The sequence below is a fragment of the Lobosporangium transversale genome (assembly GCF_002105155.1).
Source record: "Lobosporangium transversale strain NRRL 3116 chromosome Unknown BCR41scaffold_7, whole genome shotgun sequence".
In the NCBI taxonomy this organism is placed as follows: domain Eukaryota; kingdom Fungi; phylum Mortierellomycota; class Mortierellomycetes; order Mortierellales; family Mortierellaceae; genus Lobosporangium; species Lobosporangium transversale.
In genome coordinates this window covers 50769-69125 of record NW_019028985.1, presented here as the reverse complement: position 1 = coordinate 69125, position 18357 = coordinate 50769, and the positions used below count along the sequence as shown (strand labels likewise).

The 18357-nt window shown below is 41.6% G+C and overlaps 6 protein-coding genes across 6 annotated transcripts; 3 read left to right on the top strand and 3 right to left on the bottom strand.

Moving 5' to 3' along the window:
* Positions 1-863: 863 nt before the first annotated feature.
* On the bottom strand, positions 864-5865 carry BCR41DRAFT_348018 (Hydantoinase B/oxoprolinase-domain-containing protein). Its single transcript, XM_022023203.1, has 8 exons — positions 5514-5865; positions 5289-5380; positions 5118-5133; positions 4912-4996; positions 4683-4801; positions 3704-4583; positions 1537-3619; positions 864-1441 (listed from the first exon to the last, which is right to left on the bottom strand). Exons 1-8 carry the CDS (start codon positions 5767-5769, stop codon positions 887-889), a joined length of 4086 nt encoding a protein of 1361 aa, XP_021884027.1. The 5' UTR covers positions 5770-5865; the 3' UTR covers positions 864-886.
* A 781-nt stretch (positions 5866-6646) lies between these two features.
* Positions 6647-9982, top strand: BCR41DRAFT_384388 (microtubule associated protein-domain-containing protein). The gene is made up of 6 exons (XM_022027562.1): positions 6647-7044; positions 7220-7396; positions 7495-7665; positions 7804-7953; positions 8094-8624; positions 8736-9982. The coding sequence occupies exons 1-6, from the start codon at positions 6706-6708 to the stop codon at positions 9954-9956; spliced, it is 2589 nt and encodes an 862-aa protein (XP_021884026.1). The 5' UTR covers positions 6647-6705; the 3' UTR covers positions 9957-9982.
* A 233-nt stretch (positions 9983-10215) lies between these two features.
* BCR41DRAFT_419800 (acyl-CoA N-acyltransferase) lies at positions 10216-11193 on the bottom strand. Its single transcript, XM_022029816.1, has 2 exons — positions 10676-11193; positions 10216-10532 (listed from the first exon to the last, which is right to left on the bottom strand). Exons 1-2 carry the CDS (start codon positions 11111-11113, stop codon positions 10305-10307), a joined length of 666 nt encoding a protein of 221 aa, XP_021884025.1. The 5' UTR covers positions 11114-11193; the 3' UTR covers positions 10216-10304.
* Positions 11194-11467: 274 nt separating this feature from the next.
* On the top strand, positions 11468-12738 carry BCR41DRAFT_318932 (cytochrome b5-like heme/steroid binding domain-containing protein). The gene is made up of 4 exons (XM_022021333.1): positions 11468-11742; positions 11840-12026; positions 12211-12279; positions 12402-12738. The coding sequence occupies exons 1-4, from the start codon at positions 11483-11485 to the stop codon at positions 12474-12476; spliced, it is 591 nt and encodes a 196-aa protein (XP_021884024.1). The 5' UTR covers positions 11468-11482; the 3' UTR covers positions 12477-12738.
* An 81-nt stretch (positions 12739-12819) lies between these two features.
* On the top strand, positions 12820-13972 carry BCR41DRAFT_419798 (histone-fold-containing protein). The gene is made up of 4 exons (XM_022029815.1): positions 12820-13177; positions 13294-13378; positions 13550-13591; positions 13737-13972. The coding sequence occupies exons 1-4, from the start codon at positions 12890-12892 to the stop codon at positions 13964-13966; spliced, it is 645 nt and encodes a 214-aa protein (XP_021884023.1). The 5' UTR covers positions 12820-12889; the 3' UTR covers positions 13967-13972.
* A 205-nt stretch (positions 13973-14177) lies between these two features.
* On the bottom strand, positions 14178-18128 carry BCR41DRAFT_384384 (glycoside hydrolase superfamily; the record flags this gene model as incomplete). The annotated part of the gene is made up of 3 exons (XM_022027561.1): positions 14178-16629; positions 16750-17089; positions 17228-18128. 3 exons carry the CDS (start codon positions 18126-18128, stop codon positions 14178-14180), a joined length of 3693 nt encoding a protein of 1230 aa, XP_021884022.1.
* Positions 18129-18357: the final 229 nt, after the last annotated feature.

The following is an 18357-nucleotide window of genomic DNA, read 5'->3' as shown; positions in this document are numbered from 1 at the left end:
CCTCAACATTATCTCTTTCTAGCTTTCTCTTTCTCTTTCGCTTTCTATTACCGTTCAATATAGATGAACTCATAAAATGATTCGTTCGTCTAGCCCTAGTTTTTTTTTATTGATTTATTTAAAGGGGGAGAAGGAAGAGGAGAGAGAGGGGCTGTTCACATTGAACTGAACGGCCCAACCAGCTAATTCTCAACAAACAAATAAACAAAAAAAAAAAATCCTGGCATGTTTGTCATGTTTGTTCATGGTTTATTTGCTCATGTGGACACGCTAGAACTAACTAACCCCCCTTTCTCAGCAAGACGTGCATGCAACCAACTGTAGGGCAACAGCTTGTTTAGACTAGGCACGCAGGGGATTACATGTTCATGTCAGGTCTGTAATAAACGGAGAAATCGCCAGTAAATGGTTATTTTGGGATGAAAAACAATTTTTTTTTTTTTTTTTTTTTTTTTTTTGGGGGGGGGGGGAAGGGGGGAAGAGGAAAGGGAGATACATGTAGATTGGTTGGGATGTAAGGAAGAGAGGGACCCTTGAAAAAAAAAAAAAAAAAAAAAAAAAGAATGCATGCATGCATGTATGCACGAAATATTAACACTTTGCGCAGTGAGTCCAAAGAGATATGACATGAACTTCACTTCCGATTAAAAGGTCAAGTGGTTGATGTTTTCTTTGAGCTCTCAGTCACAGATCTCTCCACCAGCGTAAAAGTCCAAGCTGGAGTGAAGGATTGTTCCTTGTGTAACCCAACGATGAACGCACTGATCTCCAAAGTGATATGGTCTTCGCGCATATCTTCAAAAGGACCATTTCGCTAGAGGACCATGCGAGATCATTTTTTTGTCAAGATATGTTTGTATATTATATAATTTATTAATTTATTCATTTAGACACTGGCTTCCTGAAGAGCCTGATATTCGTTAATGCTTCCTCGCATGTATGCTTGCTGAGTAGAAGGCACAGAGTTACCACTGACATAATGAGACTGTGATGATGAAGACGAATCCTCCTTAGCTCCCCAACCACCACCGCCAGGAGTGCAAATCAACAATCGATCTCCAGCCCTTACATTCGCTGTGTTCTTTCCAGATAAATTCACAGTTCTGTATACAGTTTCTATCTCATCCTTCTTGTACGTATCAGTTTCAGAAGCTGCAAGCAACGAACCGTCCTTCTTACGGACCGTGCGCTTTTGTACCCACAGATTCTTGCCAGATTGACCCGGCCCACCTCCCGCCATACCATAGGGTTGGAAGACGCGACGTTCACTCAGAATAGATACTTCCATCGGCTCCAAGAACTCAATGTTACGAACAAGTCCCTCGCCACCAGGGTGAAGCCCCTCTCCTCCAGATCCTTGGCGGAGTGCGAATTCACGTAGAATGACAGGGTAGCGGCGCTCCATGATCTCAGGATCAGTAATCCTAGTGTTGGTCATGTGCTATATAGAAGAAGAATGAAAAGATTTTACTGGCTGTGAGTGTAGTTTTTTTTTTTTTTTTTTTTTTTTCCATTACATCATCAATTAAAACTTACAGTGTGGACACCACTTTGTCCATTCCACGTAGGTCCTGCACCTGCACCTCCACCAATGGTTTCGTAGTATCCCCAACCCTCCACCACCTTAGTTTCACCTGTCTTAGTATCCACGGTCTTGCCGCCCACACCAAATGTCAGATTGTTCATGCACCCTTGCGAGGCACCACAGACCTGGAAGGCTTTCAAAATCACATCCACCAATCTCTGTGACACCAAGACGTTTCCTCCAACCACAGCCGCAGTCTCTGAAGGAGCAAGCATTGACTTTTCAGGGATCTTGATCGTCACCGGTGACAAGCATCCTTGATTGAGAGGAATATCTACCGCAACCATGCATCGCAAACAGTAAATGATTGCTGAATATGTAACCGAAGCCGGCGCATTACAATTGCCATAGACTTCTTCACTGGTCCCTTCAAAATCAAAGACAGTAGAACCATCCTCAGGGTTAATCTCAATCCGAAGGCTGATCCTGCTTCCATCATCCATAAAATCAGTCGCAACAAGGTCTTTGCCTTCAGACCGACGCAGGGCTCCTTTGAGGAGATCGCGCACTGCCATCTCGGCATTCTTACGAATGTGCATCATGTAGGCCTGGACTACATCCAACCCATACTCTGCGACCAGCCCCTTGACAAGACCGATGCCCTTGTGGTTTGCAGCCACTTGGGCTTTCAAGTCCGATACATTGTCACGTAGGCAACGAGTTCCACTGCAACCAGGATACTTGGCGGGCTCCTCCACCAGCACCTTAGTTAGGCCTTCAAGGTCAAAATGACCTTTGGAGACTAACTTTAGCGATCGGATAGCAGCACCTTCCTGGTAAAGTTCCTTCGAGTTGGGCGGCATGGAGCCTGGGAGAATGCCTCCGATATCGGCATGATGTCCACGCGATGCCACAAAGAAGACGATCTTGCCTTCATTGAAGACTGGTGTGATGACAGTGATATCGGGTAGGTGGCTCCCTCCTGCAGCAGGGTGGTTAGTCATAATTACATCGCCTTCTTGAATATCACCTTTGTAATACTCCATCTGGTATTGCACAGCATGCGAAAGCGATCCCAGATGGACAGGGATGTGAGGAGCATTCGCAACCAAACCACCATCTGGCCCAAACAAAGCACAGGAGAAATCTAGACGTTCCTTGATATTGGTACTAATGGCGGTCTTTTGCAAGGTGCGACCCATTTGTTCTGCAATCGACATGAAGCGGTTACCAAACACAGCCAACATAATGGGGTCCATCTCAGTCGTCACCTGAGACTTATGTCCATCACCAATGGTGATCACAACCGTATCAGAAGTAATGAGTCCAGTGCAGAATGGCTGAATCAGAATAGCCGAATTAGCATCCATGACGATAGCAGGTCCTTCAATAGATACCCCGACTGGTAACTTCTCAAGCAAGTAAATAGGTGTCTTGTCATTGCGACCACCCTCAAAGTAAATGCTGGTCGTTTCCTCAGCCAAAGAGGGATCCACTGGCTTGACCTTCAAGTTCTTGATCTCCTCCTGAACAGAGAGTATAGAAGACTGAGCTGACTTTCCAATACTGCGAATACGGATGTCGTCTACAATGATGTCGCGGTCTGGCAAATGGAATCCAAATTCATACTTGTAGTTCTCAACAAATGCGCTGGAGAAGTTCCAATCATCCTCTGCTTGCGGCTTGAGCGTCATCAGAGCGCAGTCTGTACCATCGTATCGTAAGTTGAGGTAGATCTCACATTCAATATGGTCCTTTTCAAAGCCTTGGCTCTCAAGCTCTTTGTGGCATTGATCGACCAGGCACTTGACTCTTTCTTTAATCGCAGGGAGTGACTTTTCAGACAGGGTCTCTGAGCTGGGCTCCTGTGCCTCGTAGACAACATCTGCCAAAGAAAGTCCATAAGCAGACAAGACAGACGAATACTTGTGGATAAAGATGCTGGAGATACCCAATGCGTGTGCAATAGCGCAGGCGTGTTGGCCTCCAGCGCCACCAAATACTGAAAGGATATGCTTGGAGGCATCATGTCCCTTTGCTTCAGTCAACGCACGGATAGGACGACACATGGACTCATTAGCAACTTTGATGAATCTGTGATATATAAAAGCATAAAATATATCTTTAAGCCAGTGCAATAAAGGACATTACTTGGGCTAATGCGGAGGACATTCTTACCCGTATGCAGCCTCATCGACAGACATTGGGGTCCACTTTGAGCCTTCGGCTGCCTTATCTTTGGCCATGCATTCGTTGATCTCCTTTGTCAGCTCCTCAAATTTTTTACGTGCAATATCGATGTCGAGACCCTCGTTCTCATTGGGACCAAAAATCTTGGGAAAGTAATCAGGGTTGAGACGGCCAAGGACTAAGTTGGCGTCTGTGACAGTCAATGGACCGCCCTTGCGGTAGCAAGCAGGCCCAGGATGAGCAGAAGCGCTCTCTGGCCCAACAACAAATGTCCCGTTCCTGAAGAATAGCATGGATCCGCCTCCTGCGGCAACGGTGTTGATATCCAGTTGTGGAGCCTGAACCGTCACTCCAGCAGTAGTGGTCTCAAAGACATGCTCATACTTGCCGCCAAAACGAGAGACATCTGTGCTAGTGCCTCCCATGTCAAACCCGATGACAGGAACACCCTCTTTTTTATCGTAGGCTGTCATTCCGTAGCCAACAACTCCTCCCGCAGGACCAGAGAGAATAGCCCGTAACCCAGAGAACCGATTAACAGGGACGAGTCCTCCGTCACTTTGCATAAATTGGAGGGATACATCCTTTGTCAAGTTCTCGTCAAATCCGCTCACGAAGCCGTCTACATACTTCTTAATACATGGCGTTAGGTATGCATCCGCGGTTGCCGAGGTTCCGCGAGGTACCATCTTGATCATGGGTAAGATAGCTGATGAGAGCGAGACGTGAGTGAATCCGATCTTCTCCGCCAAAGCGCCTATGGCCTGCTCATGGTCAACAAAGGTATACGAATGAAGCAGACATACGGCAATACTCCTGAACCCTTGATCATAGAGGTCTTGAAGCTGCTTCTTAGCCTTCTCCATATCTAAAGAGAATGGGAAAATATATGGATATTAGAATCTTTATCCTCCTATAAAGAGAAAGGTATATGTTTGATCAATAACTCCAATATATTCTTTCATACCAGGCTTTTGAAGGATGTGAACGTATTCCCCCGAAACCCCTTTGACGTATGAGGGATCATTGGAATCAATATTCTCGACAATGCCCATGGGACTTGAGGTATATCCGACCAGCGTTACTCTAGGAAATTTTATGTATTTAATGAGGGATTGATAAAATATTGTCAGGATTTTTGTTCGCTAAACAGACGGACAAACTATTTATGAAATAACGGTAGTCTCTGTATTCACCTCTCATCCACTTCGACAACGGCCTGATAGAGGACATCAGGTTTGGTAATGGACAGATCAAAGATCTTGGGGCGCGATTGGTTGCCTATACAATGCAATAGCAATGAATAATTATAGAACCCAAAGAAAAATTATAGTTCTTTGATATAATTGCCTTTATCCTGTTGTCGATGTAACAAGGCTTTTTTCCGTCATTAGCATCCTACCGATTAACAAGAGATCCTACGTGCATAGATTTTTTAAGCAAGTAGTTACTGTTAGTTTGCATAAAAAAGCCGTAGCATTACAATGTCTACACGTCAGGTCAAGTTAATGTCATGGTACAATGACTCATTGGCGTTTTTTTTTTTTTTTTTTTTTTTTTTGGCTCTGATTACCTTGAATCCTTTTGTGATTAATAATGCGCTGCGCTCTCCCTTTCTCTCCAGAAGTGCATTTGTTGCCACTGTTGTTCCCATACGGATAGATTCTGTAGATGTCGCAATAAGAAAAGAAAGGAAAAAAAAAAACAATCATTTAGGCTCCTCTTCTTCTTTGTCAAGGTTTGCGCAGATATGACAAACGGCAATGTTGTTTTGTGCTTTTTTTTGCTTTCATTGTACCCAAGTTTTCGGTAGCTACAGGCTGATCACGCGGATGGGGTTTGCCTGTTGCGATCTCAAGAATGCGTCGGATTCCCTCACGAGGAGCATCTGGGTAATTATTAGGATCAACTGAGAGGAGCTTAATGACCAAATCCTTACGGCCTGTTGGATGTTCCTCAGAGACGGGGACGGGGATCGAGGCTACACAGTCTGTGAAGGTGCCACCTCGATCGATGCAGACGCGAATACCGTTTTTTCGACTCCCTTGAACCATCTTTTTTTTTTCCCAATTATTATTATTACTTTTAATCAATTGAACAGATAGTATCTATGTGATGGATATGGAAAACAGAATAAAGAGGGAGGAAAAAAAAAAAAAAAAAAAAAAAAAGCAAACGAGAAAGGAGAAGGAATGAGGAATGAGGAATGACATTCAAAAAAAAAAAAGACGAGCGAGGGAAAACCTCGCACAGTCACATCGCTCTTGCGTGTTGTCCGTGGGAAACTTAATTCTCCAATAGACCCCAAAACAAACGGGAGCGCCCATAAATCCTAGTATCACAACCTTTTCTTCAATGTTATTAATTTATTCTGGACGCGAAGCCTGGAGAACCGCATCATAAGTAATGAGGATCTTTTTAAAAAAGAAAAAAGAAAAGCTCTTGGGAGAACGTTCTTTGTTTGGACAGAATGGACAGAATAGACAGAATAAAAAAGATATACCAAGTCACTTTCAGTAGGCTCAATTGCAATGCTGATCTATAGGACGGTCATAATAGCATGAAAGAGTAGATCTTGGGACCACGAGTGTTGATGGTTGAGAAGTGTGGAGGGGAATAAGCATATCGATGTTTCAATCTAATAGGGTCTCCTTCCAAATGTGGTCCAAGCTCTTTTTCTTTTGAACTGGAATAAGGGGACTGCTTCATTTGTGCTTGCTGTTGGAGAACCAGTTGGAGACGCGTCTTTGCTTCTCTCCTTTATTATTATTATTATTATTATTACTATTATTATTAATTGCTCTTTGTAAACACATGTGAAAACATCTAATCTTCGCCTTTTATCCATTCATTTTAATCCAAAATCCCATACCCATCTTTCTCATCATTAGAATCCTTGTTTTTTGTTTTTTGTTTTTTTTTTCTTCATAATATACACATTACATTATATTTTACTTTTTACTTTTTAAACTGACATTCCAGCGCAGGGCATGTCATGGAATGATTTCTTGCCAGAGCTGGCAGTCAAACACGAAGTTCTCGAGTCGTTGTACGCAGACATTGGCACCCCAAAGGAGGCAAAGGCAAAAGAATGCCAAATACTCTTTGACAAGTTTCTAGATGTGATCAACAACCATATTCAACATGTAGAACAGGAAAAGGTACACATGCTTAGTCAATGTGAGCAGTTACTCGTCGACATCAAGCGTATGACAGGATTGGTAGGGCAAGGCGAGGAGGGACTCAATAAGTTAGCAGAAACCATAGATGGTATGACTCTATGGGACCGACATAAGCTATTACAAGAAGAATATTCTTACATTTATGAGGTGAGGAGAGATTTACGGTGTCAGATCCAAAAAAGAAAAAGAAGAAAAAAAGAAAAAAGGAAACTCTTGAGAAAGACAGTTGAAGGATAAGGACCAGTCCATATGTCGGCCTGTTGACAACTAATTCACTTTTTCTCTTTCTTTTTCTTTTTCTCCTCTCTTTCAAATTTAACAGCATTACACCCAAAAACTAGAGGAGATCAGAGCGTTACATCATGAGCTTGCACAGTATGCAACGATACTCGGCTCAACTTATGTCAACCCAGGACCATATCCAGAAGAAGGAGCAGCAGTCTCATTCGATGTCATTCAGCAGTTCTCAGACAACATTGCCACATGTGAGACTGAGCAGGTAAAATAATCCAGGATTTCTTTGAATTATTCACAAAGTAAAAAAAAAAATAGACTTGTCGCTATTTGCTAATGTCGTTTTTTGTTCTGGATTAATAGAAAAGGCGCATATCCATTGTCGAGTCTACTATTATTACAATCAAACACCTTTGGACGGAGCTTGGATTGACAGCACAGGATTCATTTGAACGACAGATTCTGGATGCAGAGCATGACTCATATCCTATATCTGACGAAGCTATGAGACGGCTGGAAACGAAACAGTCAATGGTGATTTTTTTTTTTTTTTTTTTTTTTTTTAAAAAAAAAAGTGTTCTTTTATTTTTACACATATTAGATACGGCATGGATAGATAGCATTTAATATGGCTTTTCAGTATTTAACTGTTGACTTTTATATATACTATAGCTCGAGGATGAACGGTCGAAACGAGAATCAATCGTCAAAGAGCATTTAGCAGATATTACACGGCTCTGGGATAAGCTTCGGATTGATGAAGATGAACGTGAAGACTTTATAACGAGTCACGTTGGACTAACTATGGACACTATCCGAGCTGTATGATATTATCTTTCTAAAGATTGAAACCCGCATTGAATGCATTTTTTTTTTTTTTTTTTTTTTTTTTTTTAATTGATTTACCTCCCGTCTAGTATTCAACACTCACAATATGGGGAAACATGCTCATCTCTTTATAGTACAAATCCGAGTTGAATAGGCTGGAGGAGCTAAAAAGCCAAAAGATACAAGAATTTATTTTGGACGAAAGAGATCTTCTCTATGAGCTTTGGGATAAATTGTATTACTCTTTGGAACAGCGCAAGAGCTTTGCACCTGTGTTGGATGACAACTTTACGGACGAGAGTTTAGCAGCACATGAAGCTGAAGTCGCACGGTTACGGCAGGAGGTGACAGAGAATGAACATATTTTGGATGCTATTGAACAGTACAGAAGGATGCTAGATGAAATCAGAGAATTCGAAATCACCTCTATGGATGCTCAACGATTGTTTAACCGCGATCCTGGTCGACTACTACGTGAAGAGAAATTTCGGAAGAAGATTGCACGTGAATTCCCAAAGATCGAATCAGAGTTGGAGGACGCATTATATGAATGGCAACAACTGAAGGGACGGCCATTCTTAGTGTACGGGGAGATTTACATCAAAACCATGAAACACCATGCCCAGCAAGCCCGCGAGGGCAAGGAAAATGAAAAATTATGGAGGGTACAACAATATACAGCTTCTCTCATGACCTTACTCTTGATCAGCTTTAACTGAGTAAAAATGATTTATATTAATTTTTTCTTTATTCTTCTCCGGTTTTTACCATTTCAGGAACAACGGCGGTACTTGTCATTGCAGAGAGATCTGCGATACGGTTCCCAGAATCCAAAAAAAACCGCACAGTCACCCCATCCCCGCCGTATTTCTCCTGCAGATCTGCCACCAAGCGAGTCGTCTGGCTGTCGATCGCCGCCTCCTACAAATCACACCACACCGCAGCCTCAAACACCTACATCCAAAAGGATTGGACTAGTATCAACAAGTCGACCAGGGACGCCATCATCGTCACATGTTAGAACTATTCCATCTTTCTATCCTACTACACCCACCAAAGCTCGATCTCAAACCCATGTCAACTCCGGACAAAATCCACTCTTACAATCGCCACGTAGTTTCCAAACACTTCAACTTCAGAGACAAAACAGCGCCAATGGGAAATTTTACTCTAGAAGTGAATCTCCGGCAACGTCCTTTTCGCTTTCAAAAATGCCTTCGACCCCATCCAAACACGGCAATATACGAAGTTCTGGTCCCCCTATTATGATGACAACAGAAGATTCTAACAACAGAAGGAGCAATTCAATAATTTCAATCTCGTCCACCACTACTGAAGGCGTTGCAGAGCCATCGACTCCAACACGCACGACCCGTATACACCGGCCTATTAGCTTTGATTTAACTCGACAATCCATTCAGGAAGAAGATCATCTTAGGTTGACACAGTCGCCTCGTGATCGTAAACGGACTGTTGCTGACATGTCATCCCCACCAGGATCGCCCTCTGTTTATAAGCTCAGGAGGAAGTCAAGAAGCCCTTCGCCACAATTGGAGGTGTCTTCATCCAATAATCATACTATACAAATTAAGGAATCTCCATTTGTCTCTAAAACTACTAAAGCGATTGACCCTGCGGAGCTCGCCACGAAGAAAGTTAAACAGGGAGACCGCTTCATAAGACAACTTTTGAAGATTCAAGCACAGGAAATCCACAATACCAATGATGAAAACGATGAGAACGCTGAAAACGACGAAAGCGATGAAAATATGGCCACTACATTGGATGAGGAAGACGATAGCGTCATCGAACTGGACCAAGCTGAAGCCGAGCATTTGTTTTCGACAGCGCACGAGATCATTGAAGTTGTAGATGAGCAAGAGGTGGAGAGCGAGGGATGGGAGACAGAGAATGATGAATCGCCACGATCACGGCGGCAATCCAAGGCTGTCAGCAACCCGAGTTTATCTCAGCAAACACAAAACATGGGAAGTTAAGCTGATCATGGGCGTTTAGTGGATGCTTTTCTTTTTTTTTTTTTTTTTTTTTTCAACATTTTTAAATAGATACCAGTGCTTCTTATTCAGCATATTGGTAACTGAAGCAACATTTTTCTTTCTCGTTTTCTTTGCTTGTATTTATCTTTTTTATCCTTAACGCTATTACCATTAATATTTGCTGTATAGTCAAACACTGTCGCTCGTTTCTCGTATGTCTACATCGTTCTTTATTATAGTTTTTTTTTTATTATTTCCCCTCCTTTCTTCCTTTTTTATATTTTACTTTTTGTACAATAGTTGGCTCAGTGTATAATATATTTTTTTATTGTCATTATTTATATAACTCTAAGCCTTTGCGGCGTGCTTGGCAGCGCCGCGCCTCAGGTTTTCGAGTAAGATGGCGCTGATACGAGGCCAATCATGTTCAAAGATTTCGTACTGCCAAAGATCGACCCACTTGTTAGTTGCTTGACACCACACTTCTTCTTTGCGGACATAGGCCAAGGGCACGCCGCATGTTTGTTCCAGGAACTTGCGCATGAGTACATTGTGTTGTGCTGTCTCATACAAAATCTAAGAAATAAGAGAATGAAGAAAAAAACGTTTAATTAGATTAGTTAATGAGGGAGAGAATGGCTACGATCGTATTTTTATAGATAAATGTGTGAATACATTTTTTTTTTTTTTTTTTTTTTTTTTTTGCCCCGGCTGTTTACCTTATGCATTTTGAGATCTTCAAAGAGACCACGCATGAGTTCATACAGAGCTTCGGTGCCATAACCACCAGACCAATACTTTTTCCAAAGAATGATGCCCACAATTGCGTTGCGGTCCCGGGTATTGATAGTATTTGCGCCCATGACACCTGCTAATTCGCCCGTGGATTTGTCATGGATATAGAATGTGGATGCACGTTTTTCCTCTATCGCCTTTGTTTGAGCTTCGCGACGACTGATGAGCTCCTCGGCAGTCCAACCACCTTGCCAGGATTTGGCCATGAATTGAAGATGGACCATGGTTTCGGGGTCTGAAAGCATGGCGCCCATAGCCTGATCGTCCTTTGCATCGGGTGGATCGAGTGTAAGACGTGCAGTCTCTATACTGACGTTGTTGTTGGTTTGAGATGGTTGCTGCGCTGTTGGTTGGCTGGACATTTTTCTTGTTTTTTGTTGTTGTTACTGTATGTTTATTAGGCGTGGGAGAGTCCGTCTTTTTTTTTTATTTTATTTTATTTTATTTTATTTGATAAAGAAAAAAAGAAAAGCGATGTTGATGGGAACGTCTTTTATATGTTTGGTTCTGGTATAGCTTTTGGCAGTACATGCAATATGACTCCAGTAGGGTCAGAACTTGTCAAAAAAAAAAAAAAAAAAAAAAAAAGCCTCTTCTCTCATGAGAGTGGAGCTAATTGAGAGCATTCGCAAATTAACTTTTTTCTTTACTTTTACTTTTTACTTTTACTCTTCTCTCACTTTAACAAAAGAACCCAAAAGAACCAAAAAAAAAAAAAAAAAAAAAAAAAAATGTCCATCTACACGTTCATGGAAAATCTGTTCAAGGAGCCTTATACGCTACCGACCATTGTGATTACTGTTGCTATTGCAGTCTTTATCACCCACTTGCAGGAAACAAAAAAATTGAATGAGGAGAAAGAGGAGGAACAGAGAAAGAAAATCGAGTCATCTGAGAACGTAGTAAAAAAGAATGAAGGCGGATCAACTAGCTCGGAATCAACATCTACCGCTTCCTCTTCTAAGCCAAAGGCATTTGCTCTCCCTGAAACGTGAGAATCGACACTCTCCTCGAAAAAACATTGCTTTTTTTTTTTTTTTTTTTTTTTTTTTGCATTCACACGATTATTATTATTTTTTTTTACATAGCCCACTGCCGCCACCAAACTGGTCTCGCATCTTTACTCACGAGGAATTGGCGCAGCATGATGGCAGTAAGGATGATTTACCCATTTATGTAGCCATCAAGGGCACAGTGTTTGATGTCACGACCAAGAAAGCCATGTATGGCCCCTCCGGCGGATACCATTGTTTTGCAGGAAAAGATGCCTCCAAGGTATAATATTGTATTATAAACTTTCCATGCATATTAATTTGTTCCCACATGCAATGGACTGGAATGTTCTCTCTGGATTTGGGGAGCAAAAAAAAAAATTAAATTACCAAGCATATATAATATTATAACTTGATTTTTTTTACTGAGCAATTCGAATTGATCTACGGATTTTTTTTTCCCTTAGGCACTTGGAATGAGCTCCTTGAAGGCCGAAGACTGTATCGCGGACTATAGTACATTGAGTGAAAAGGAGGTATGTCTTTTTTTCTTTTTTTTTTTCTTTTTTTTTCCTAAATTGAAAGTTAAGAGTCTAACGATCTATCATGTTCAACTGCTCTGTTTCTTTTTTTTTTTTTTTTTTTTTTTTTTATGCAGCGTAAGACGTTGGATGATTGGTATTCATTCTTCGAGAAGCGCTATCCTATTGTTGGCAAGACAGGGGATGCATGAATAAGAGAGACTTGAGGACATTTTTTGATATAGTCGTGGGACATCAGGGACTAGAGACGAAAAGACATATCAATGATATAAATAATAATGAAAAGATTCCAAGTATTTACAAGAGACACATCCATCCATGCAACTTACATTCAGAGACGCGAACTAATCACGATCCCTGAAGGTCCCTTGTTCTTGAAAGAAAATATCCCTGTATGGAAAAGAAATGTGCATCGCATGTCATTAAACCAAAATCAGAAAAAATGAATGTCACGGAAAAATCAAAACGCGTCGTTTGTTGTGGCTGACGAATAAGAGCGCGCTCTACTAAATTATGAATAGCGGTTGTTCATAACCGACATCGCTTTTTTTCTTTTTTTTTTTATACTTTCACTCTCAAAAAGCAAGAAAACATAATACAAATCATGGCTAGTTCGAAATCAAAATCCACTGGCGCAAACACCGCAAAATCAGGTCGTGTCCAAAAGAAGACTCCTACTAAAACATCTGCCAAAACATCGACAGGTTCAGCATCAACATCGGAAGGATCAGCAGTTGCATCAGCATCAGCATTAGGAGGATCAGCCTTATATTCAGGAAAGGCAAAAGGTGTCACCAAGCTGCCTGCTGCAAGAGTCAAAAGGATTATTAAAGAAGATAAAGATGTACAGATGGTCAGCAATGATGCTGTATTCTTGATCAGCATGGCTACCGTATGTTCTATTCTATTCTTTTTTTTTTTTTTTTTTTTTTAACTTTCAAGTTTCCAGAACTAAAAAAAGACATTCACCAATATATATATTCTATTTTCATTTTCATTTTCAATTAGGAATTCTTTTTGGAAAGCTTTACGAAAAAGGCCTTTAATTTAGCGAGGATTGGGAAACGGAAAACAGTATCATACATGGATCTTGGTAAATAAAGCTTATGATACATCCTTGGGAAATGAATGATTCTCCCTATCTCAGTCAGGATAAAAAAGAAGGAGAAAAAAAAAAAAAAAAAAAAAAAAAAACTCATGAGCTTACCTCTTAACCGATTGTCCATTTCTAAATATTTTTTATTTTTTCTTGGGGGTATTTTAGCGACGGCAGTAACACAGCACGACTCGCTCGAATTTCTGCAAGGTAAAGTAAATGATCAGTGGAAATATTAAAGATATATATATATATGTAGTTCGATATTTTTTTATTTTTTTTTTCCCTTATTTATTTACTTCTTTTATTCGGTTGTCTCCTTTGTTGGAAAAAAAAAAAAAAAAAAAAAAAATAGATGTTGTGCCAAAGACTATGACATTAACTGCAGCGCTGGAAAAGCAACGTCTTGCAAAAGAAAAGGATGAGAGTGGTCCGATCGAAGATGATGAAGAAGGAGAAGGTGAAGGCGATCATATTAATTCGGATCAGGAAAATGAGCGTTCAGGATCTGAAGGACCCAACTCAAGTAGACCGATCTCTGATGATGAAGAGCTATCCGCACCAGAGGACATGGATGAAGACTAAACAGGCATAAAATGCAAAAAAAAAAAAAAAAAAAAAAGCTAAAAACTAAAAAAAAAAAAAATAGGAATGTAGCGAACAATTTTTTTTTTTATTCATGTAACATTAGTTATCATCTCTTCTTTGCGCATAATAATAATAATAATAATTACAAAATTTCATACCAATCTGATTCTTCTCATAATTTTTTTTTTTTTTTTTTTTTTTTCAATGATTAAATATTGATTGTTTGCTTTAATGTCCAGAAGGGACCTGCTTTCAATTGCTGTGCTTCTTCTGTATCCAACATAAACGCTGTATTTCCACTCCATTGCCCTAGTTCACCCTGTGCATCCTCTACGATCCATGGCAAAACCGTTATTCGAATATTGTTGTTATCATTGGATCGATTGAAATCATTTGTATTTCCGATAACTGTCTCTTTGTCACCATACATGACAATAGTCAGCTCATTTAATTTCCCCGATTCAGCCTTGTGAACAAGCCCGTCCATTAGATAGAAATCATGTTGAGGAGAATCAGACCCAAAGTAACGCCCCACGAGCACACCATTAAGGATGATCATCCCCGAAAATTCCCCTTCAATTCTACAACAGAGTGGGATATTGATAGTGTAAGATGGGTCTCCTGTTGTTGATGATGATGATGGTGATGGTGATGATGATGATGGGGGTCCCTCAAATCGCGTACGCCACCATGAAACTCCATTATTTGGAATAACTCGTAAAGGTTGCTTTTTACTGTCAGCTGTAGTCGTGACCCCCTTCCAGCCTTTGGAAGAGTGCTCATCTGGGAAACCAGTGCTACTGTAGGCCATGTCAATTTGGGTCACATCCACTCCTGCAACTTGCCAAACTTCACTTCCCTTGACAACATCCTTTCCATACACTCTTGCGGATAGTAATCCGCGTGGGTTCCGAATGTCGTTCACGACGAATGGTTGACGACTTTGACCAAATGAATCGATTACAATGATGATCTCGTGTTTTTGCTCATGATAATGCTGATGATCATGATTGTTATTGTCACCTGAGCTTGTTGGCACCTGTGCTTTCGCTGCCTGAAGGGCTTCCTGGGTGATCAGGAGCGTGTGTGAGCCGAATGCGATGGGATCATATCCCATTTTAGCACCGGGTGATATTAATTGTCGCGAATAAGTCATATGGGATCCAATACAAACACCGTTCACAAACACAATAGCTCGGTTGCGCATGTTGATCTTGAGGGAAACGGGGGTTTTGGTATTGTTGAAACTGGATAAAAGACTGGTCCCTTCGTTTGAACGCTTCTGGCGTGTCTTGAATGTGCCCTTGTAGACGATATGACCTGATGTAAATAAGAAATCGAGGCTGACCTTTTGAAAGAGATCTGATTTTGGGCTTTTACGTGGACAATCTTTCCAATCGTATTGATTGAAATCTGTGGTCCTTGTCTCCCATCCTTTCAGAGAGATCCCAACATCCAAACGTGAATGTTGATGGATGTACTCAGTGGCTAATTTTCTAGTCAAAGTTGCAGTCTGGTTCTCTCTTAATTTGAATAGTTGAAGAGGGAGACCCGTTCCATGGATGGAGACCGACTCACTCGAAGCCGAAAGGACATCAGGTGAAGACCAAGAGGATTGATATTGTTGTTGCTGCTGTTCATGGTCGAATAAGAGCACATAGAGTTCATTCTGACTATCGGTCGATTCCACTGTCAGTGTCTTGTGCTGGGGGTTATAAATCGTATTGTACGATCCCCAAGTAACAAGCATAGGAGTTGTAGGGCCTTTCTTGACATTCTGGAGCTGAGATGCCTGCTGATCTCCAAGTGGTGCCGTTGCAGCAGCAGCAGGAGCAGCTCTATTAGAGGCGGCGGTTTCCGAGTGTCGGTTGTCATAGTAACAGTACAATGTTGATAGAACCGTCTGGTCCAAAAAGATGATATGGAGTAATGACTCGGAAGAATCATGTTTCTTTGAGCCCGCAAGGGTTACGTGAGCGCTTTTGGGGCCTTCTGGGACTGACAGTACCGCTATAGTTGTATCACCCGGTGGTCCCTGAAGCTTGATACCCTCATCGGGCCCAAGCCCAGAGGGGAAGAGTCCTCCAGCTTCCCTCATGGCTACACTCGAACTGAAAGCCATTTCAGTTGGGCCGGATGCTGCTAATGCGGCAATCCAGACTTCTTTCTTTCCGTTAGAGGCGAAAGCTCGGATAACGATTGGGGTTGCTGAAAGAATTAAATGGATATCGGGGTTCACAACCGTAGTATAATTGGCCAAGGCGATATAGGAAGCCTTGTATGCTAAACAGCACCACAGTCGAGCAACGATACCATCTTCCTTGCTCTTCTTCCTCTGAGCAGGTGGAGCGGATCTGCGCACAAGCTCAAGATAAAAGCGATCTTGCTTCTCCTTTGAAAAGTTGCGCATAAAGATGAGCCTAACATGGCCTTGGTGACTCGAGGCTTGAGAGAGGCGCTGTTGGCAGATGGTATTATCGAGACTTGATCGGATTGAGAAAGTGCTGATAAAAGACCCAGTAAGGGCAGGGTCCGTCCGAACCATGATGTCTGAAAACGATTGGAGGAATAAAATCCCTTGACGAAGTTTACGAAGGCGCCCGGACATTAAGCCATATTCACGGATAGATGCACTATAGTCATAAGATGTATAAACATCACTATCAAAAAAAGGAAAAAAAAAAAAAAAATGAACGTAAGGTAATCATTGTTTTCAGCTTATTAGTCTTCAAGCAATAATAGAATGAAGAAAGACATTGTTCAGGGAATGAGAGACGTACGAATCACCGAGAGTACCCCAATTGGTACCGCCGTAGAACATGTAAAAGTTGAGCATAGTAGAGCCTTGCGAGAAGACTGTGTCGAGCATGAGCCGTGTGTATTGGTCTCCATAGAACCGATAGATTGCGTCGTATGTATACTGGATCCCATAGTGGTTGAACCAGCCGCCTTGTAACTCTGGGATAAAGATAGGAGACCGATTGTTGGCGTGTCCGAATCCACGGACTTTTTTCTCCATCTTGTCGAGTTCAGATACAACTATCGCGGGATCCCATTCTTGAAGAAAGGACGGATCACGGCCAAACACCCATGAGGAAGGTTCACTATTGGGCGTAAACACTAATGGTAGAAATGTAACCAACATTGGCATAAAGCATAGTAAGTAAGCAGCGGTTTGCTTGTTTGTTTGTTTGTTTGTTTGTTTGTTTGTTTGTTTGTTTTTCTTTTTTCTCCAGCAACTTGCTTGATCTTTCTTACCAACATATTTATCAAATCCGTACAAGTCAATGCCAAAGTCGTTCTTTTTGCGGCTTGGGTCATCCTTGACGATGAAGGAGCCTTGTTCAAAGCCATCGTTTGTAAACAGTGGTACTGTGATCCGACAGTCGCGTGCAGTTTTGGCCAACATCCTCATATCGTCATGTAAGCCAATTGGATATCCAAAGACGTGCTGAAACGCTTCATTTTCGATTTGCAATCCTATCACACATCCACTGTTGGCCTTATTGATGACTGCTTTCGGGTCCGTATCGATATCGGCAGCGTTGGTGATTTGGTGTTTGGCTATGATGGGCAGAATGTGTTGAAGATACTCTACACAGTATTCCATGAATAATGGGTCGTATTCCTTCCAGAAATTTGTTTTCATATGTCGTAATCGGATTTCTCGCTTGGCTGCCAACCAAATAGGGAAGCCTCCGGCCTGGGTTTCTGCACAGATGTAGGGCCCTGGGGCTGCCAAGACATAGAGTCCAAGCTCTTCGCATAGAGTCAACAGGTAGTCAATGTCTCGATTGGTTCCCTTTTCGAAATCATAAAGACCTTGCTGTGGAGAATGAAAGCCCCAATGAAAGTAGATTCGAATACAATTAAGTCCAGCGGATCGGTATTGTTCCAAAATGGGTCTCCAACGGGATTGGTCTGGTAAACGCCAATAGTGGAATTCACCCGAGAGGATAAGAGTGGGCTGACCATGTAGAATGAGGGAGTACCTGTCATAATTTAGGATATGACCATACTTTTGTTTGTCAAAGAGAGTGTCGTTCGTATGAATGTGAGTTAATTTGCCCTTGACACGACGTTCCAGGAATTGGTGCATAGCTGTAACAGCAACTGCACCAAGGGTGATAGCCAGTGCAGCAGATAGTGGAAGGGACATGCTTGAGCTAAAACAAAGCAATGCGGAAAAGTTATGAGACGCACTAAAAAAAAAAAAGTTTTTCTAGTTCTTTTATAGAGGACAAGGCATCAATGAACCGGCTTGGGATTTTTTTTTCTTCCTCACCTCCGGCAGGATTCTTTGTCATTTGAGCAAAATTACTCACTTCAGTTGAATATTTTGTTTGTGCATGTGTGCCCGTGCACAGCAATGCCTCATTTACAAAGAA